Genomic DNA, 22,183 nt, shown 5'->3' on the forward strand with positions numbered 1-22,183 from the left:
TTTTTCCTTGCTGTTTGCTCTTTGTTTCCATCACAACTTTGATTGATTTGGTCACCAGAGGGATGAAAAGAGCAATTATCTATGCCATTTTTTCCTCTCCCCCCTCAACCTATTTTTTTTTTTTTTTACATTTTATTATTTTTATTTTTTCCCCCTTCTCCCTCCCCTCTGGTAACCACTAGTCCATTGTCCATGCCTATGAGTCTCAGTCCTGTTCATTTTTTGCTTTTAGGTTTATATCCCACATATAAGTGATATCATGTGATTTTTCAACTTTTTCTGTCTGGCTTATTTCGCTTAGCATGATTATCTCGAGGTCCATCCATGTTGTCGCAAATGGCAGTATTTCATCTCTTTTTATGGCTGAGTAATATTCCATTGGATATATGTACCGCAGTTCCTTCAGCCAAAGGTATCATAGGACTCTTCAGTTGCTTCCATGTCCTGGCCACTGTGAATAATGCTGCTATGAACATCGGTGTGCAAATATCTTTTTCAGATATGGGTTTTCAAGTCTTTGGGGTAAATATCTGGTAGAGGGATTGCTGGATCATTTGGTAGATCAAGTCTTAGTTTTTTGAGGAACTGCCATACTGTTTTCCATAGCGGCTGTAGCAATTTGCAGTCCCACCAGCAGTCTATGAGGGTTCCTATTTCTCCACATCCTTTCCAGTATTTGTTATTACTTGTCCTGTTGATTATAGCCATTCTAACAGGTGTGAGATGGTATCTCATTGTGGCTTTGATTTGCATTTACCTAACAGCTAATGATATTGAGCATCTTTTTATATATTTGTTGGCCATTTGTATGTCCTCTAGGGAGAAGTCTGTTCAGGTCCTCTGCCCATTTTTTGACTGGATCGTTTTTGTTGTTATTTAGTCATATGAGTTCTTTGTATATTTTGGATATTAGGCCTTTATCAGAGGCATTGCTTGCAAATATACGTTCTCTTTCAAATGGTTCTCTTTACCTTGTTGATGGTTTCCTTTGCTGAGTAGAAGCTTCTTAGTTTGATGTAGTCCCATTCATTTCTTTTTGCTTTTATTTCTCTTGCTTTTGAGGTCAAATTCATAAAATCTTCTTTAGGTCCAAGGTCCTTGAGTTTAGTTCCTATGTTTTCTTCTATGCACTTTGTTTCAGGTCTTATATTCAGGTCCTTAATCCATTTTGAGTTAATTTTGGTGTCTAGTTTCATTCTTTTGCAGGTGGCTTTCCAGTTTTACCATCACCATTTATTCAAGAGACTTTCCTTTCTCCACAGTGTTTTTGGCTCTTTTGTCGACAATTGTTTGCCCATATAAATATGGGTTTACTTCTCAATTCTCGATTTTGTTCCACTAGTCTTGTGTTTCTATTTTGCTGCCAATACCCTGACATTTTGATTACTGTTGCTTTGTAGTATGACTTCAAGTTGGGCAGAGTGATGCCTCCAGCCTCGTTCGTTTTTCTCAGGATGATTTTGGCAATTCAGCGTCTTTTGTGCTTCTATACAAATCTGATGATTTTTTGTTCTATTTCTTTAAAAAATGCCGATGGGATTTTGATGGGGATTGCATTAAATCTGTATATGTATAATCCTTTAGGTAATATGGTCATTTAACTATGTTGATTCTTCCAATCCAAGAACACAGAATATCTTCCCATTTCTTTGTATCTTCTTTGATTTCTTTTATTAGGGTCTTATAGTTTTCATTATATAGGTCCTACACTTGTTTTGTTAGATTTAATCTTAGGTATTTTATTCTTTTTGTTGCAATTGCAAAAGGAATTTTTTCCACTTCTTTTTCTGACACTTCATTATTAGAGTATAGGAAAGCTATGGATTTTTGAACATTGATTCTATATTTAGAAACTTTACTGCATTTGCTTGTTTCTAGTAGTGTTTTTGTGGAGTCTCTAAAGTTTTCTATGTAGAGAATCATGTCATCTGCAAATAGTGACAGTTTGACTTTTTTTTTTTTTCTATTTGGGTGCCTTTTATATCTTTCTCTTGTCTAATTGCACTCGCTAGGACCTCCAATGTTATATTGAATAACAATGGCGATAGTGGACAGCCTTGCCTTGTTCCTGATCTTATAGGGAAGGTTTTTAGGTTTTCACCATTAAGTATAATGTTGGCTAAGGGATTGTCATATATGTCCTTTATTTTATTTATTTTCATTCTATATTGATTTTAAGTATTTTGATCATAAATGGATGCTGTATCTTGTCCAAGGCTTTTTCTGCATCTATTGATATGACCATATGATACTTATTTTTAATTTGGTGTATCACATTAAACAATTTGCATATGCTGAACCATTCCTGTACCCCTGGGATGAAGCTGTTTGATCATGGTGTATAATCTTTTTAATATGTTGCTGTATTTGGTTTTCTAGTATTTTATTTAGGATTTTTGTATCTGTGTTCATGAGAGATATTGGTCTGTAGTTTTCTTTTTTTGAGTTATCCTTATCAGGTTTTGGTATCAGAGTAATATTGGCCTCATAAAATGATTTGGGAAGTACTGCCTCCTCTTTGATTTTTTGAAAGAGTTTGAGATTGGTATTAAATCTTCTTTGAATGTTTGGTAGAATTCACTTTTGAAGCTATCTAGTCCTAGACAGTAACACATTAGTTTTTAATCTTGCCCCCATCCCATAAGGACAAGAGGCCCAATGGAGGGAACACACCTCCCTGAAACCTATTAATCATAGACTGTCCCAAAGACTAGGCAGGTGTTCACGTATTACAGGGCCCATATGAACCTAAACTTCCATAAAAAACAAAAGTCCTGTCAAACTGCACACCATTCTGGTAAATATGGACTTTTATTATTGGTCTGGTGCTTTCTTTGGCTTACAATCCAGTGAAACTCTCCAAATGGGCCAGTTTCAACCGAACAGGTAAATGCTGAGAGTGGGCACCCATTTGTAAAGGATACTCCAGAGTCACACTTCTGCAATGACATTGGCCCAGAGGCTCACTGCTGGAGATGACATTACTCCAGACATCAACCAGCATGGGGTCTCGTGGCTGGAGATGACTTTACGCTGATACTAAACTCTCCGCCGTAGTAACCCCATGGATGGCTTCTTCTGAGGCCCAAACTGGACACTGGGCATTCTTTGCTTTTCCTCCCTGTCTGTTAGCACGTGTTTTGCTCTCTGCTGAAACATACATGACTACAGGAAAATCTGGTGTCATTCTAAAAATTAATGGACTGTATTATTCCAGCTACTATGATATTCTAGAAAAAGCAGAATTACAGAGACAGCAGAAAGATCAGTGGTTTCCAGGAGCTGGAGAGAGAACAAAGCACATAGGATTTTTAGGGCAGTGAACAAACTCTGTATGGTATCATACTGATGGATAATTGTCATTATGTATTTGTCCAAACTCATAGACTGTACAACACCAAGAATGAACCGTAATGTGATCTGTGGAGTTTAGGTCATGATGATCTCCCAGTTTTGGTTCATTAATTGTAACCAATGTACCACACTCAGGTGGGGGATGTTGACAATGGGATAGTCTGGGGATGGAAAGGAGTCATATGGGAACCCTCGATTTTGCTGTAAGCCTAAAACTTCTTTGTAAACAATGTTTTAATTCTAAAAAGAAAGAAAAAAGGGGGAGATTATCGCTTTCCCTAGGAGGTACCTGCCTCATCTTAGTCAACTTCTTGGCACCTGGGGAGAGGACCACACCACTCTGATGCTTTCTCCTACTAACCCCTTCACTTCCACCAAGATGTTACATTCTGGCTTGTGACCACAATCGCTCCCTTCCCCCCTGGTTACACACAATATCACTAATTTCTACATACACTTACTAATTTATTAACTCACACCATCCAACAAAACTGCTATTAAGTACCACCTTGATCTCAGCAAACTCCTAACTCACTTTAAAGCTCCAAGACATTGTTAGGGAGTGCAAAAATATTCAGTTTTTTCTTGGCTAATGCCAAATGGGAAACTTAATTATGGGTTGGACTATAAGAATTCCTTGTCCTTTTGCTTGTGGTCTTCCTATTATCACAGTAAATGTTTTATGTGTTGGTTAGGGCAACTTACACTCTACTCTCTATAACTCTCCACTGTCAATACCCCAAAGTTTCCTTACTATGATGTCAAAACATCCAAGTACTGACTGTACTATGTACACACACAGAGGAGAAACTTTTTTCTGTATATTATATTTTAACATCTGAAAAAAAAACCCTTTCTGGCTGGAGAGAGGCTGTCCCTCTGGGCTAGCCAATTCCTAGAGATAGCAAAAGGATTCAACGAGGAGCATGACTTGGATATGTAAACTAACCAGTCCAGAGCCATAGCATCTCTATCTGACCCATACACCCTGGAAGGCAATATTCCTCTGTCGTAATCATCCCAGGACCAGGGAGCGGGCAACTAGAGACAACCCTTCTAGCTCGAAGCCCACCAAAATCATTTAAACCAGCCAATCCTGGCTGTTTTCTCTGTTCTGCCTTACCTTTCCTGTGGAAATTCCTATAAAAGCAGTGGCAAAAACCGCCACTTGCTTCTGCCCCTTCTGCCTCTTGACAAGCCTGCCTTTTTTCTTGATGACCCTGTGTGGAATGCCTTGCTTCCTGGCAGTGGAGCTTGTGAATATAATAAACTATTTTTTCTTGAGCTTCTCCTCCATGGCAGCACTTGACTGACCTTTTCATAAGTTACAATATAACTGTTGAGTTATATTGGTTTCTTATTCATTGAGAAACTTAATTCTATAATATTGGAGGCAATCGGAAATTCACTTTGAAATTCTATCAGTAAGACAGAAACATTCCAATTTTGCTTTGAGGATCTATATCATTATTTTGACATCTGACATGGAGAAGTCTTGATTTAAAACCCAGGTGCTAAGCTTAAATAAAGGGTTTTTGGACACAACATTTCATATCTATCTTAATTTTACTGTTTACAAAGAAACAGGGCCCTGGGTTATTTGTAATCCAGACCTGATGTCCTGCTTTGCTTTGAGACTACCAAAATACTGCTTCACTTAAATTTAACCTACACACCAGCCTTCCAGCTATGTTGGGTTGAGATATCCATGGTTCTTCTGCTGTGACTTCTCTCTCATTGGAATGAGTTACAAAGTCTGATTTTATCAGACTCCAGGTTTGTCCCTAGTGTTGTTAGGGTGTGTTGGCTAGGAGAATTGGAAATAAGACACATTCTACCCATAGGAAACTGGGTGTATAAACTATCACATCATACGTCATAGTGAAGGGCTTTGCAGCCAGAATAAAAGGATAGGGAAGATCATTATGAATAGACTGATTTCAGTATATAGTGTTAAACGGAAAAAAGATATATACTCATGTGAACATGAAAAAATATATATAGTTGTAATTTCTGAGAAGCCCTGAAAGGTTACACCAGAAACTAATAAAATGAAATGGTTAGGTACTTGTGGTGATGTGAGATGTCTGAATGTACCTTTTAATATAGTTCTGCCTTTGAACCATGAGTTTTATAAATTTAAAAAATAAGTTAATTCAAAAAGGAAGCAAACATTGAAATTAAATGTAAATAGACATAAACGTAATAGTGTATCAAACTGATAACATAACCATGCAGATAAAAGACTTAGGAGTTCACACAAATATATGAACATAATACTCCGAACTTTATATTCTTAATATATACCTATAAGGACAAAAAGAAATACAATGAAACTCAATACTAAGCCTACAATTGGTAGTAATATTAGTATTTTGTGAATTACTGTACACATACTGTAGGATAAAACATCAATGCAATCAGGAACCAGTTTTTATTATGAGAAAAAAGATACAAATGTAAAATAGAAAGAAAAAACCATATATTAAATTTGTACTGGGAATGTTTCATTCTTAGGAGGTGCATGTTTAAAAGGTGAAGTGAAAGTCTGCAATTTACCATTAACACAATGTATGCATATCAAGAGACAAATGAGACAAAATTTTAATCTTAGAGATATTCGTTTTAATGGCGCTCACGTAGACTTCCTTTAGATAAGTATTTCAAGGTAAGAACCTGAGAGAAAAATCCACACACCCAAACTCATAAAAATGAGGGTAAATTCAATTCCAACTTCTGCTACTAGCAGGAATCAGCCTGCACTGTCTTTCTTCCCAGAGACTCTTCCATTTTGAAGCTTTGGGGATTTGCAGGACTCTGGGATAAGCCGACGAAATCGGAGCGGGTAGCCCATTTTTCCTCCGTGATCAACGCAGTATTTAGACATTCACACACCCATTTATTCACCTCAGGCACATGTGCTCCCTAACAATCTGGAAATGTTTCTCTTTCCACCGGAACGTAACTTACCAAACTTCAATTACCGACACTCAAGGCCAGAACGATTCCACCGAGGCCTCACCGGGACCCGCCGAACTGCCAGGTTGGAGGGGACACGGGGACGCTGGGGCCGGAGTCACTGTGACGCGAACGACGGCGATGCTTTTCCTTTTGGAGAAAGGGCACAAAGGTTGATTTTTGAGGCTTTTGAAAGGGGAGGATGCCGGGTGGAGGAGCCGGCACACCTCCTCCCGGGGCTGTTGCCCGGACCCCGCGGACCACTCTCGGAGCAGGGGCAGTCGCTCGGGAGCGCAAGCCAGAGGCCGGAGCAGCAGGGTCAGCGCGCTAGGCAAGCGCCCGGTGGCGACCCTGCGCCTGCCCTTCGGGCGTTTCCCGTCCCGCATGGCCCTACAAAGGCCAAACGCCAAGACGCGAAACCACACGTTCCTCGCCGGAGGAACGAAGCACGAAGCAAAGATGGCCGCTGCCTCGCGCACGCGCACTTGAAGTTTCTGAGAACAGGGTGAGGGGCGGGGCCTCAGACAAAGGTGAAAGGCCGCCGCTTCTTTCAGCTAGCCGGGAAGCATCCGAGTGCTCATCCCACTTGATGGTCGGGCCGTGTCCCAGGATGTGCCCAGTGCTTTATTTTCCTCCCTGGCCTCGTTATGTTACACGTCTTACATGAAAAACAGTTGCTTTCGTTGACTCAAAAATAATATTGATTGGGTATTTTGTCACTAAAAAGGACTTATTTCGGATAAAACAAATTCTTACTGGGGCCTGTGTGCCACAATGGAGGGGAATTTTCAGAAGGGAAAAAAGTTAAGGGAAGGGCAAGTTAGAACCATAGAGCATTATTGTAAACACAGAGCTCCTCCTCCAGGGTTGTCGCGGTGATAGACTGCAGGAAACTTCCATAAGCCCTGGCTCTTCCCATAGACCCTCATAACTGATTATGTTCTCTTAAGTTTCAGTCAGTCTTTATCCAGTCATATCACTTTCAAATTTTGCTGTTTAATAATTGAATGCCTCCTAACTCTTCTTTGCACTATTGTTGAATATAGTCACTACATAGCTGCATCTGACCTTTTCACATAGCAACATAAATTCGTGGTTTGTGTTTCAGTTTTTCAACGTAGTTTAGCTTCCTCTCTGTGATTCCCCTTACCTGGAAAAGGAGCTGCACATTGCAGTCAAGGTGAGATGGAGCAAATGCTACAGCATCTCAGTGTAGGGGCTCTGATACTACACTGAGGGTGAAGAGGTGACATTAAGTTTAAATCTGAGATGGCTTCTGCTAACTGCATATCTGAGGTTACTGTCCTGAAGTAATGGGGAGATTCCTTAGGTACTGGGTTTCGAGAGCAACTGTAATGCCCAGTGGGTCTGATTTCCATTATACTGGAGTTAAAAATGTAAGAGCTTGACCATCCATTTCAGGTACTAACAGAAAAAGAAAACAGGTTATTATAATTTGGGAGAATTCTTGGTCAAAGGGTAACTCTGCAGTGACCTCCCATGGTAGAAATTCAGGGGTATCATTAGTTATGTCAGAGAAGATGCAGATAATTAAGTCAGCAATGCAGTTTATAATAGTCTTAGGACTCCTCTAAATTGTCTTTTGGTAAAAGGAAATTTTGAATGCTGTAATTCTCTGGTGTGAGGGACTTGCTTTCTAGGGTTATGTCATGGACTGGATAGTGAACCTGCAGGGTCTGATCGAAGTGCAATTTACCTCAGAAACATATATAGCCAAAGTTCTCCAGAGATAGAGATTCCTCTTGAGAAGAAGATAGCGCAGGCGAACATAAAAGTCATCTACATCTATAATTAAGGTAGAAGAAGAAGGAGGTTGTAAGTCTGGGAGTTTATGGGAAAGAAGTATGAGGGCCCTTTAGTGAAGACTTGTGGCATCACGGTGCAGGTTTATTGTCTAGCCACAAGAAAGTAAAAGGTATTGGGAATCCAGATGTAAAGAACACTAGAGAAGGCTGAACAGAGACCTACTACTGTGATGTATTGATTTGAGAGGTAAAGAAGCCAGAATAGTATCTGGGTTGGGGGCCACAGGAAGTATGGGCACACAATACAATTTACAGACCTTAAGTTTTTTTTTTTGTTGTTTTTGTTTTACAAAATAATACTTCCATTTTCTTTTAAAAGGATAGGAGAGTTTCAGAAGCTGGTACAAGGAATGAGTAAGTTCTTGCCTATGAAATCTGTAACAGTAGGTCTAGTGTCTCTAGTGCTTTGAGTTTTGATACAGGCACAATTTGCCTCTAGTGTTTTCAAAAATTGATGTTTGATGGTCCTTTACTAATAGACTTATTTCACTTTGTTGATCCCAAGGTCATTTGTAATGTAAGTAATAAATCTTTTTATACTCTCTTGGTGTGTGTGTGTGTGTGTGTGTGTGTGTGATCAACGGTCTCGACATCCAAACAAGATTTGGGATGGGAGGGTCCATTCAGTGTCTGCAGGGTGTTTTTACTGCTTTAACTACTGTCCACCACTGTTTTTTCTTTGACAGGGTGGCACTTGGATAGTTTCATGAGAGCAGTCCCTCACAGCATTAGACCATCCAGAGGCTGATGGCACAGGGGCCACCAATCAGAAGGGGAGGAGGACAAGGGGACCTCTGAGGGAGAGGGTAATCTGGGAGGGGATTTACATGTCTAGGTGGTGCTGGTCAGCAGCCCAGGGAGGGGGAATCCCTGGGTCAGACAACTCTGAAGAGCAGTAGCAGCACAGAACCACAAGGCTCTATTAATCAATCTTCAACAGATGCTGGCTGAGGTTTCACAGAGTATGCAAAGCAGGCCTAAACGGTTTAAATTATGTTTTTGGGGGGATATTTAAAAAAATAATTGGATGTGTAAAAATTTGAGTTTGGTGCCAGCAGGCTTTTGAGCCTTCCTCTGCATGAGCAGTTACCAATAAATCAATGAAAGGGATACTAAAAGCCTAATGAAAGGACCAAATAAATGGAAGAGAGATCTCATGGATTGGTATAGGCTTAAGTTTTGAGTCCTGTGTATAGCAACATGGAGAAGGGTGAGTATAAACACACTCGATGAGCATCCTGTTTTCTGGTTCTTAGGGCCTGGATAGGAGGCCCTAACCCTAAACTAACCCTGACCCCTAGCCTTCATCAACCTTAGCTCCCTGGACCCGGCCCCACGTTAAGCCCCGCCCTCTGAATCTTCAATTAAGTCCCCGTCCCATAGGACTAGTCTACCAAGGCCCGCCACTGACCTGGCCCCGCCCAGCTCCGTGCCACCCCAACACCTTCGCCGATCCGGCCTCAGGATCCTCCCGGGAGAAAGAAAACTAGCACTACCCCTCCACTCGTGGCTGGAAGCCGACACCGCCCCGCCCCGCCCCGCCCCGCCCTGTCCCACAGCTACACGTAATCCCTATTTCCCAGCTCTCGAAGCCCCGCCCCTTACGCTGTGCGCAGCACAGAAACCGGAAGCAGAGGTGCGCTTTTGTGCGTGTGCGGGCCTTCGGCCTTGTCTGTTCGCGCCCTTGGTCGCATCTGTGGTCCGGTTCGACCGCATCGTACCCGCCTTCAACCTGGCCCGCTTTAGGTCACGTGCAGGGGGCGGAGAGGGCGGCTTTGGGGTCGGGATCAACGGGCAGCCGCCGCCGGGACCCCGCGCGCGAGGCCTCCCATCCCCGCGAGTGGCCGTGGCTCGTCCCAAACTCACTGAATCGGGAACGCTGGGCTGGGTCCAGCAGCCGGAGTGAGAGCAGACTAGAGTTGGAGAACCACCCTCGTATTTAATCGGCCTCCAAAAAATATCCTTTGCTCTCTTTCCAAAAACGAAAAGCATCCCTGCCATTCAGGTCACGGGGAAGAGAGCCTCAGTTTGTTTCTACGTTCATCTGTGGATTTCAGCGTATTTGGTGAGCACGGGGTGACATTTGCCTCAACTACGATCCCACCTCTCCCCTCCTGGTGCAAGAGATATTATTTAACCTGAATTTTACCCTGTCTGAGGGGCAAAATCCGTTTGCTACGTTATAGTCAGGTGCATAAAAGTAAACTGGTTATTTAATGTGTTCGTTACCCTCTTCGCTGAATGCAACTATAATTTTTGATTATTTTTCTGTGGATATCTTGTATTTCACACCTAAAGTGTGATCATCTGCCAGTTTCAGCGTCTTCTTTTTATATTCCTTGTACTTTGTATATTTTTTAATTTTCTTAGTGCAGTTATCAGGACCTCCAGTTCAATGTAGAGTAGCAAATAATTTGCATCCTTGCTTGTTCCTCATCTCAGAGGGAATTTACCATTTCACCAATAAATAGGATGTTTACTATAGACGTTTGTAGATTTTCTTCTGCTAAACCTGTTCCCTTCTGGTCGTAGTGGGTTATATTATTAGCACCAGTGGACATTAATATAGATCAGCCACTACTTTGTATCTGAGGGGATGAGTCACATGATTTATTAATGTGAATTATGTTAATTGATGATTCCATGTTCAACCATCTTTCATTCCTAGGATGAAGTGAACTTGGTTTGTGATTATTATCCTTATAATTCATTTTTCTACTGTACTGATGATATTTTGCCCTAAAATGTATGAATGAGATCTTTTTTTTTTTTTCTTTTTTTGAATTGTATTTTTCTGGTCTTGGAAATAGGAAGTTTTCCCATCCCTACAATGTAATTTTGAATCCATTACTTATTTGGTGAGCCTGCCTGTAAAATAATTTGTAACTTATGTTTCCTTTGTGTATGGTTTAAGATGCTGATTTTTTTTCAATGACTAGATATAATCAAGTATTGTATTTATTTTAGATCATTGCTGGAAAGTAGTATTTCTCTCGAAATTCATTCAATACCTGCACATTTGAATATCTATTCTCTTTATTGTCATAGTCTCCCTGCAACAGCTGTAATTATGACTCATTCTTAACTTTTTGTCTGTGCTCTGTTGTTTCTAAAATTGCTAAGGATTTTTTGACTTCATTAATTTTCAAAGGACACTGCCAGCTTTTCTGGTCCAGTTTATTCGTTTTTTAAAGTATCATTAATTGTGCCTTGTGTTCACTTTCTTTCTAATCCTTTATGCTGTTCTTTTCCCAACCTTAGAAGTCAGTGTTAGCCAACTGATACAGATTTTTTTCTTTTCTTTTCTGGGAATTGATGATATCAATAAGTACATATATCGATATATCTATATCAATATTTATATCTATATCTATATCTAGAAATCCACTTGTGGATTTCCACTGCCATCTGAAAGTTATTTTAATTTTCTGCTCATGAGTAGTCTTCACTTACTGAAGATAACTGTGTGTGCATCTCCTTATCCCTATAATATGCTGCATTTTTATGTAGCATGTACCACCTGATAATATTTTGTTAATTCTGCCCTCCTTCAAAAGATTATAAAGTTCATGTGCGTCAGGATTTTCTCTTTCATTCAGTGCTGTATCCCCTGTGACTACAAGTAGAATTCTCTGTGATTGTAAGTAGGATCAGGGGAGATAGTACATAAATGAATATGAAGTTAAGAAGCAGGAGGTAGGAGCTATAAGGGAATCATGGTTGCTAAAGACATAGGGTTTAGTCAAGAGAAGGAGCTCAGAGATAAAACATTTGAATAGACTGTGTCCTTGGTCTATTCTGCATAGTGTGCCCAAGAGGATTCTAGGCCAGACCTGGTAATTTTAGGGAATAAAGGCCTCATTAACAACTAGGTTGTAAGGTATGTGTTCGGAAATATATTCGTTGGGCATCTAGGCTTTGAAGATAACTAGACCTGTGTACATAGCCCAACTGAGTAGCTTTCTAGTTGGGTAACATCGAGTGCATGGCTAATTGTCTTTTCTAAGATTTCTCAACTATAAGGTAGCTAGTTATAATAATATCTGATTTTCAGAGTTTCTATGAAACATAATTTCTTTGCAAAGGTATGGACATCTTTTTGCAAAATCATTCTTACATCATGGTTGCTCAGATGGAACATTTTATTAATATAGTAAAGAATATTATAGTTTTTTATTGGTTTTAAAATATATACTGGATCCACTGGAGTGGAAGAAATGCATTTTCATTAGTTGAAATTTGTGCAACAGCATTATAGATACTGGTATCACCGGTGACACACATCGTTAACTTCAAGTATTCTTGTTCTACTGCTTGTGTATAGGCAAATTTTAGCATGAGAATCGCAGAGTGGCAGTTTTTTCTGCCTTCTGTGTGTGGAATTCAGTCAGTTGATGTTCTTTCTCAAAAACCAGGTTTCAGGGACCCTGCAGCCCTGGAAGGAGGGTCCAGTGATTAGGGGCTGAGCACTAATGGCTTGTAGTCTGGCAAGGGCCACAGAAGTGTGAAATACTGGAAATGGAGCCCTGAGAAGTCTGGTACAGAAGTCATTGCTTTCTCGGATTCCAGGTGGTGTGTATATTCTTAAGGATGAAAGCGTTGCCTGATGACTCTTTATGCTTTTTATGGGAAAATCGACAGCTAAACTTTTAGATTTCAGTTAACTTAGGTGCAAAATGGGACTCTTAACCTTTTTTAAAGAATGATTAACAAGAACCAGAGCACAGTCTTCTAGCTCTAGAGGAGGCAAGATTGTTCCATCTTCTTATAAGATTGGTGTGTGTTTGGGTGTCTTGGGGGTATGCATGTTCGTGTGTGTGTGTGTGTGTGTGTGTGTGTGTATGTGTGTGTGTGTGTTCGTGTGTGTTCTGAGGGGAGCGGTTACTCTTAAAGGATGTGTTGTAGCACTAAGGCTCATGAGTGTGGAAATTGTAGGGAGACCTGGATTCTCAGGTTTCTTTCTCCTGCCTCAGCTCTAACTTCTCAATACTCTGCCTTTCTTCATGAAGGGAACATGGACGAAGGAAAAACAGCAGCTGAGTTACAGAAAAATATGACACAGGTAGGTAAGAGCTTATAATTCTCCAGGGGAGTATTTCCATTCCACCAGGTTGATCTAACTGTTTAGAGCAGGGGTCAGTAACCTGTTTCTGTACTGGGCCACATCGTAAGTTTGTCAGGCTTTGAAGGCCAGAGTTTCTGTTGTAACCTAGGTCTGCCATTTTAGTGTGAAAGCAGCCATAGACAGTATATAAACACGTTTTATTGTGTTCCAGTAAAACATTACTTACACAAACAGGTAGTAGGCTAGATTTAGCCATGTGCCATAGTTTGCTGATTCTTGGCCTAGAATATAAGAAGAAACGGTCAGCTATGGACCTGGTTTGAAAGTTGTGCTTTTACAAGATCCTGAGCCTCTTGGGTTAAAGAAAAAAAGAAATCTCCATGCCCCTCAGTGTGTTTGTATTCATTAAGACCTCATCCACATTTGACCCAGTGTGTCATGGAGTGCTGATTGTTATGACGGAGGAGAAGGAAGCAGGTGAAATTGTTTTTGTAACAAGCAGTTGCTGGTGTCAGTGTGGAAATTACAGTTAAGTCCTTACTTAACATTGTGGATTCTGTAACCGTGCAAAATGATGGATAATGAAACCAATTTCACCATAGGCTTATTGATATAAACAGGAGTTAAGTTCCCATGGCATCTCATCAATGGTATAACAAAGCGAAGTTATTCAAGGACCTGATTTATTTCATTTTGAGAGCATTTCTTTCATTTTTGCTATATGCTCTGGACTGTTCTGCATTATATAAGACTGGAATTGTTCATCATCAAACTGTGGAGAAATTAATTTAGTGTTTTTAAGAAGTGTTGTTAAGTCTGTGAGACAGGATTGGATCAGCTGGAAGGATGTTTAGGGAAAAAGAGATCTGATGGCTGAGTCCCCAGGTTGATGTTAGGAGACCGTAAAATCTTCAGAACTTCCTATGAATGAATCCTCAGTTCCCCAGTACTGTCAGCATCATCCATTCCCCTGAACACATTGGGGGAGTTGGTGTCTTTCTGACAAGAATATGTGGGATATTTCAGGACTCAGTGCTCTTTGAGGATGTGGTTGTGGACTTTAGCCAGGAGGAATGGGCTTTGCTGGATCTTACTCAGAAGAGCCTCTACAGAGATGTGATGCTGGAGAACTTCCAGAACCTGGCCTCACTAGGTAAGAATGGCAACATCCCTTCATTTAGTTGTTTAGAAAACAAATTTATTTGACTAACCAACCTTATTCTAGGATTTGGGCTGAGGAATTGGAATACACTGGTAAATAAGATAGATATGGTCACTGACCCCCAAGGAACTTGTAGTCTAGTGGCTTCATCATGAAAATAAACATCTGTGTATTGAACTGACTTTCTCTTGTGGTTGAAAGCCTAAAGGCTTATTAAGCATCAAAAGTGTTGGTATAGACTTCAATTAGGGGCACAGAGAGGTTTATGGATTAGGACTGTTTGAAAATTTTATTGATGTCCATGTCCTTTACTCAAAGACCACTAGGAACATACCTGTAGTTAAGCAAGTTGGGTTTGTTACTAAGTGCTGTGGGAGAACACATGACATGAGGGTTGTGGGGTGTCTCAGTAAGAGGGGTGTAGGAAAGCACATATTCTAGTTTTGAACTTTGGTTGAGTGTTTGGGGGATGGGTATAGGAAACAGGTTGTATTAGTTTCCTAGGCCTTTGGTAACAAAGTACCACAAACTGAGTGACTAAAAACAATAGAAAAGTATTCTCTTACATTTCTGGACCTGGTCATTTGAAATCAAGGTGTCAGCGGGGTCATGCTCCTTCTGAAGGCTTTGTGGAAAAAAAGCTTCCCTGTCTCTTGCTGACTTCTGATGGTGGCCAACAATCCTTGGTGTTCTTGGCATGATCTCTGCCATGGTTCACACAGATTTCTTCCCCTTGTCTCTGAAGTCTCTCTCTCCTTTATAAGGACATTAGTCCCATCCTAATCCAGTATAACTGGATTACACATTAGTCCCATCCTAATCCAGTATAACTGGATTACACATCAAATTAAGACCCTATTTCCAGATAAGGCAACATTCTGAGGTTGTAGGTGGATATGAAATTTCTTTAAAGTACATTTATTTGTTTGTTTGTTTGTTTTTAGAGCAGTTTTAGGTTAATAGCAAAGTTGAATGGAAGGTACAGAGGTTTCCCATATACCCTGCTGCCCCCACCAATGAACAGCCTCTTCTGCTGTCAACATCTTCCACTAGAAGGTACATTTGTTACAATTAATGAACTTACACAGGCATATCATCATCACCTAGAGTCCTTAGTTTACATTAGGCTTTACTCTTGGTGGTATACATTCTGTGTTTTGGACGAATATATACAGAATAGTTTCATTGCCCTAAAAGTACTCTTTGTCCTGCTAATTCATCCTGCCTTCCCTTCGAACCCTGGCAACTATTAAACTTTTTCCTTTTCTACAGTTTTCTCTTTCCAAGACTGTCATGTAGTTGGAATCATATAGTATGTAGCCTTTTCAGATTGGCTTCTTTCACTTAGTAATGTGCATTTAAAGTTCTTTTGTGTCCCTTCATGGCTTAATAGCTCATTCCTTTTTAGTGCTGAGTAATATTCCACTATCTGGAAATACCAGTCTATTTATTCATTCACCCACAGAAGGACACCTTTACTGCTTCCAAGTTTTGGCAGTTATGAATAAATCTGCTATAAATGTGTGTGAAGTTTTGTGTGGCACGTTTTCAACTCCTTTGGATAATTTCCAAATAGCACGATTGTCTGATCATATGGGAAAGGTATGTTTAGTTTTGTAAAAAACCCACCAGCCTGTCTTCGAAGGTGTCTCTACCATTTTGCATTCCTACCAGCAGTGAATGAGAGTTCCTTTTGCTCCACATCCTCACCACCTCACCAGCATTTGGTGTTATCAGTGTTCCAGATTTTAGCCATTCTCATGAGTGTGTAGTGGTATCTCATTGTTTTAATTTGCATTTTTCTGATGACATGATGTGGAGCATATTTTCATATGCTTATTTGCCATCTTCTTTGGTGAGATGTCTGTTAAGGTCTTTGGCTATTTTTTAATTGGGTTGTTTGTTTTCTTATTTTGAGTTTTAGGAGTTCTTGTATATTTTGGATGACAGTCCTTTATCAGATATGTCTTTTGCAAGTATTTTCTCCCAGTCTGTGGCTTGTCTTTTTATTCTCTTGACAGCATCTTTTGCAGAGCAAAACTTTTAATCTTAATGAAGTCCAGGTTATCAGTTCTTTCTTTTGTAGATTATACCTTTGGTGTTGCATCTAGCAAGTCATTGCCAAACCTTAGGTCATCGCAATTTTTCTCCTATTTTAAGAGTTTTATAGTTTTGCATTTTAAATTTAGGTCTATAATCAGTTTTTGTGAAGAGTAAAAGGTCATTTTTTTGGATGTCAATGTCTAGTTCTAGTCTTTGTTAAAAAGACTATTTTTTCTCCATTGTATTGGCTTTTCTCCTTTGTCAAAGATTAGTTGACTTTCATATGGGTCTGTTTCTGAACTCTATATTCTTCTGTTCCATTGATCTGTTCAGACATGAATCTTTGAGGGACACTGTTCAACCCAATTGGATTGAACCTGGTTGCATAGACTGGGTGCTAACCGGAAGTGGGAGAAATTTTATTCCTGGGTATTTAGTGGGTACACAGTGACTTTTTGTTTGCCTGTCCTTAGACTAAATTATGACGTGGCCTTGTCTTGTTTCATTTTACTGTTGTCTCAGGGTAACCTTGTGTAAGATTGATATCCTGTGAGATAACTTTTGTTCAACAGGAGAACAGAATGTTCAGGCTATATCAGATCAGCTTCTAACAATATTGAGAATATAAATGTCAGATCAACTCTAAACATCTGAGATTTGTCACAACTCCCTATCCCCTTTAAAATTGTTTTTGACAAACATTTCATTGAAATTAAATTCACATCTGCTCATCTTTAGAATATCAGAAGACCAAAGTTTTGGCCTTGTCTCATGGAAGAGTTTATGGTTCCTCATTGTTCCCTTTCATGTGATATGCCTTTCTGAATTAACAGGGTATCCACTACACACACCCTGTCTGATCCTTCAGTGGAAACAGGAGGAGGACCTGGAGATAGCAAAGAGAGGACCTATTCAGCAGGAGCACCAGGAAGGCAAGAATTCTTTGGAGAAACTCCTGGTTGAGGGGTATTACATTCAGAAAAATCAAATAAAAGCAAAACAAAACTTTGTTTTGTCTGAAAGGCTGATTTTCCATGATACCATTGATTACTATTTGACTTTTTATCAGTCCACTCACACTTTCCTTGTTTTGGGGACAGATCTTGCATATTTCCTTTTTGTAGGTGTTTGTTCATGTACATTTTATCCAATTCCTTTGTTTTGTTCTTCTAATAATACCCTATTCATGTTACCATCAGTCTCATTCTTCATGGAATCATTTCTTAGTTCTTTACCATTTTGATCTTGTCCTTAATACTGAAGTCCTGAAATAGCCACACTGCCAAAAGTCCTTTACTTCTTTTACCTTTTGTTTCAGGTTTTGAGACTCGATTTAAAACTAATGAATCAGTCACTTCACAAAATATTCATGGAGAACAAAAATCCAGTGAACAGGGAATAGTAAGATTCAGAAGGAATGATTCCTGGTCATCCATCTTATACGAAAATTGGGAATACCATGGTGTTGATTATAAGAACAAAAACCATGAGAGACATTTGAGGTGAGTGCCATTAGCATGAAAGAAAATAGTGCCTCAAGAGAGAATCTTAAAATGTCATGAAATTTAAAAACATGTATATACATCTTGGTCAGAGATTATGATTTCATTAAGAATTTTCACAAGATTTTTTTCCCCCACAAATGAGACTGAGATCTTCAATGTTTGACACATAATTCAGTTGTAAATAATTATCAAAAAAATCCCATAAGTCAAAACTTAGTGATAATATTGGCTGTTTTAAAGTCCTCTGTGAAAACTTCCAGCTTACAACTTGACAGATCAAAAAAACATAATATAATAACTGAAAATGTAAAAATTTATTACTAATAATGTGCTTTTTATTTCTAAAAGAAGTCATGTGATCGAGGACATCTATGAATGTAATGAAGAAGATCAGTGTCGACAAATCTTTGGCTTAATTTCAGATCTTAATATACTCAAGAGAACTACTGACGTAAAATCCTATGAATGCCATGAGTGTAAAAAGGTCTTCACAGATCATTTATCCCTTAAGAATCACATCAGCTCTCACACTGGAAGCAAACCCTATCAGTGTAAGGAATGTGGGAAAGCTTTTCATTTTCTTGCTTGTTTTAAGAAGCATATGAAAACTCCCACTGAAGAGAAACCCTACGAATGTATGGAATGTACCAAAGCCTTCGGTTGTTCTTCATTCTTTAGGGCGCATATGAAGATTCACACTGGAAAGACAAACTATGAATGTAAAGAGTGTGGAAAAACCTTTAGTTGTTCTTCATCCCTAACGGAACATAAAAGAATTCATAGTGGAGATAAGCCTTATGAATGTAAGGAATGCGGGAAGGCCTTTAGTTGTTCCTCCTCACTGTCCAAACACAAAAGAATTCATAGTGGAGATAAGCCATACGAATGTAAGGAATGTGGGAAGGCCTTTAGTTCTTCCTCTCACCTTATAATACATATAAGAATTCATACTGGAGAGAAGCCTTATGAATGTAAAGAGTGTGGAAAGGCTTTCAGTGAGTCCTCAAAACTCACAGTACATGTCAGAACACATACAGGAGAGAAACCCTATAAATGTAAGGAGTGTGGGAAGGCCTACAATTGTCCCTCTTCCTTAAGTATTCATATGAGAAAACACACTGGAGAGAAACCCTACGAATGTCTAGAATGTGGAAAAGCCTTCTATCTTCTCACTTCCCTCAATACACATGTGAAAAATCAAAGTAGAGAGAAACCCTATGAATGTAAGGAATGTGGAAAAGCCTTTAGTTGTCCCTCCTCCTTTAGAGCACACGTGAGAGATCACACTGGAAAGATACAATACGAATGTAAGGAATGTGGGAAGACTTTTAGTCGTTCCTCATCCCTCACTGAACACTTGAGAACTCACAGTGGAGAGAAGCCTTATGAATGTAAAGAATGTGGGAAAGCCTTTATTAGTTCTTCCCACCTTACAGTCCATGTAAGAACTCACACTGGAGAAAAACCTTATGAATGTAAGAAATGTGGAAAAGCCTTTATTTATCCTTCAGCCCTAAGGATCCACATGAGAACGCACACTGGGGAGAAACCCTATGAATGTAAGGAATGTGGGAAAGCCTTTCGTCATTCTTCATACCTGACTGTACATGCCAGAATGCACACTGGAGAGAAACCGTTTGAATGTCTAGAATGTGGGAAAGCCTTCAGTTGTCCCTCATCCTTTCGAAGACATGTAAGAAGCCACACTGGAGAGAAACCATATGAATGTAAGGAATGTGGGAAAGCCTTTGTTTGTCCTGCCTACTTTCGAAGACATGTGAAAACACATGTTAGAGAAAATATATAAATGTTGAGAAATTTAGAAATGTCTGCAAGGTTTTTCAAATCTTGTAACGTGAGATCTCACACTGTGGAGACATCCTATGAATGTAAGAAAGTATGAAATTGTTGCTCATCTTTTCGAAGACTCTTGAGAACTCACAACTGAGAAGCCCTGTATATGTAAACCATGTGGTAATGCCTTCATGAATATCGCTTTTACGTCAAAATACATAAGCAATTCATACTAGAAGCAGAGATCAGTGCCTCACTCTTAGAGTGGAATGTTGGCTCTTTGATTTCCAGTTTTTATTTTCTAATAGGAATATTTAAGGTGATAATTTTCCTCTAATACCTTTCAGCTCTAATATGTTGTATTCTGAAGTGCTTTTATTTTGGTTCAGATGTAAATGTTATTTCCATCACTAAGTCTTGGACCTATGGGGGCCTTGAAGTGTATTTTTTCATATGCAGGCAGGAGGGGTCCTTTTAAAAATTAGTTTCTGATCAACTCATTGCTCTCTTAAGTGTGCTGTCATTACGATATGGATAGTTTGGTATTTGTAGTTTCTTTTATAATATTTGTGATTGGTAATTTCATTTTGATTTAGTTCAGCAGATTCTGGAAATTGCCTACCCAATATCTCTCCCCCCCTCCTTTTTTTACTATATTTTTTGATGTTATCAGTTTGTCCTGCCTACTTTCGAAGCTTTTGTAAGCTTTTCCTGTCTAATAAGTAATTTTCTGCAAAAATTATTAAGACACTTGAAAGAAGTGTCTCATCTAATATGTTGTTTTTGTATTTTGTTCTTTGTCCTTGCTCATGGACAGGAATTGGACCTAGCGTTTTGAGATTAAAGAGGGACTTTGTCACAAGAAAGCTAAAGTAAAGTTGGTTGGGCTGGCTTGTCATGTTAATTTGGGCATGGCTGGGACTCCATTTCCCAGAATCACTTCCATATGCAGTTCCAGGTTAGAGTTGTCTAAAATAAAGAGTTCTCATGAAAATTGGAAGGCCGAGGATAGGATCCATTATTTTTAGTTTAGTGGGGCCATGAGACAGGGAGACAGGTGCATAGGTGTTTCGTGGGCTCTAGTTTCTAGCTCATTTTCCTGATTACCGGCCCCACTGATCAGTACTGGCTCCAAATGGAACAGTAAGCGTGTGACTTGTTACCTCAGAAGCAGCAGCTCCACAGACATCTCTATAAGTTCTTCCATTTTGGCCACACACAGCCTCTCAGATTTTCTGGCCAGTTCTAGCATTGTTATTTTGCTGATACAGTCCCTCTGGCACATCAACTGATTATATAGAGTTGGCCCCAGTTTGGAGCAGGATTGTTGTCACCTAAATGGTCCAGTTCCATTATGTCACCCTACTCAAGGGGAAAGATACATCTATGTAAGTCATTGCAATCTCAAAACAAGAAGAGCTGTGGACAGTGAAAATTAGATATAATTGAGGTAAGCATCAGATAAGGTGTGATCCCATTTTAGTGGAGGAAGATTTATATTAGACACCTTCAAACAGGGAAGATTTTACCACTTCTTTTATCTGATAATGTAGAAGTTATTTGGTTTGTGCTTCAAGTACTCTCAGCCACACTTTTTACTTTCATTATATTTCCCCTTTATTTCTAAAAGTACAGTCCTGCACCACATAACATTTCAGTCAACAACAGACTGCCTGTTTGATGGTGGTCCCATAAGAATATAATAGAGCTGAAAAATTCCTATTGCTGAAACACTCTATGATGTTTGCACAATTATGAAGTTGCCTGATGATGCATTTCTCCATATATCCCAGTCGTTAAGTAGCACATCACTCTATACCTATACCACTTTCCCTTAATTACTTTTTATTTAGGCATAGATACACTAATATGCATGAGGTATGCCAATCTTAAGTGTACAGCTTAATGTAACTTCACATATGTATACACTCTGATAAACAGAACATTTTCCAAAACCCCAGAAAGTTCATTTATCTGCCTTCCAATAATTACTCCACAAGTAACCAGAAGAAAATGCTTCAAATTTAAAAAAAATGAGGGGTACATGCTTCAAACCTCATAGAAGATATCCAAATACCCAACAAGTACATAAAAATAAGCATTCAGCCTCATATCAGGTAAATGAAAATTGAAGCCAAAAACAAGATATTACTACATCTTCTGATGAATGACTAAAATTAGAAAGGGCTGGCCAGGTATGTGGAACAATTGGAATTTTCATGCATCGCTTTTAGGATTATAGGTGGAATCAATCTTTTTAAAAACGAATACCTACCATAAAGTCTACCCTTTGATGCACCAATCTCATTTCTATATATGAAGCATTTATCAACAGAAATAAGTGTAAGTCTGTCAAGAACAATTAAAAGGCAAACAAATTATGTTAAGAAGCCAAACACATAACTGTATGTACTGTATTTTCATTTATATAAAAATCAAGAACAAGCAAACATAATAAATTGTAATAAAAGTCAAA

The 22,183-nt window shown here is 39.2% G+C and overlaps 2 protein-coding genes across 13 annotated transcripts in view; one reads left to right on the top strand and one right to left on the bottom strand.

The window, feature by feature from the left end:
- The window catches only part of LOC107515104 (zinc finger protein 177), a 41,029-nt gene extending 34,253 nt beyond the window's left edge, over nt 1–6,776 (bottom strand). For all 5 annotated transcript variants that reach the window (XR_004954934.1, XM_036233758.1, XM_016153546.2 and 2 more), the window contains exon 1: nt 6,325–6,776. The gene's annotated coding sequence lies outside the window, so the exon portion shown is untranslated. The remainder of the gene's footprint in view (nt 1–6,324) is intronic.
- Nucleotides 6,777–9,758: 2,982 nt separating this feature from the next.
- LOC107515089 (zinc finger protein 699) lies at nt 9,759–22,183 on the top strand. Of its 8 annotated transcripts, none has more exons than XM_036233746.1 (6): nt 9,759–13,200; nt 14,230–14,356; nt 15,310–15,421; nt 17,242–17,340; nt 17,727–17,910; nt 18,262–22,183. In XM_036233746.1, the coding sequence occupies exons 3-6, from the start codon at nt 15,382–15,384 to the stop codon at nt 19,718–19,720; spliced, it is 1,782 nt and encodes a 593-aa protein (XP_036089639.1). In that variant the 5' UTR covers nt 9,759–13,200; nt 14,230–14,356; nt 15,310–15,381; the 3' UTR covers nt 19,721–22,183. The 8 variants fall into 8 exon arrangements, with proteins under 8 accessions (XP_036089639.1, XP_036089638.1, XP_016009000.2 ...); XM_036233745.1 differs by lacking the exon at nt 15,310–15,421 and having other exon boundaries at nt 9,759–12,710; nt 13,148–13,200; XM_016153514.2 differs by lacking the exon at nt 15,310–15,421 and having other exon boundaries at nt 9,759–12,707; nt 13,148–13,200.

The sequence above is a fragment of the Rousettus aegyptiacus genome, unplaced genomic scaffold (genome assembly GCF_014176215.1).
Source record: "Rousettus aegyptiacus isolate mRouAeg1 unplaced genomic scaffold, mRouAeg1.p scaffold_m13_p_16, whole genome shotgun sequence".
In the NCBI taxonomy this organism is placed as follows: Eukaryota; Metazoa; Chordata; class Mammalia; order Chiroptera; family Pteropodidae; genus Rousettus; species Rousettus aegyptiacus.

Bases quoted from the DNA above. Each gene is read 5' to 3' on its own strand.
- LOC107515089 (XM_016153511.2), top strand. From the start codon at position 13,033: ATGTGTTGTAGCACTAAGGCTCATGAGTGTGGAAATTGTAGGGAGACC. The intron at 13,201-14,229 runs GTAGGTAAGAGC...GGGATATTTCAG, and splicing joins TACAGAAAAATATGACACAG to GACTCAGTGCTCTTTGAGGA. The intron at 14,357-17,241 runs GTAAGAATGGCA...CTGAATTAACAG, and splicing joins CCAGAACCTGGCCTCACTAG to GGTATCCACTACACACACCC.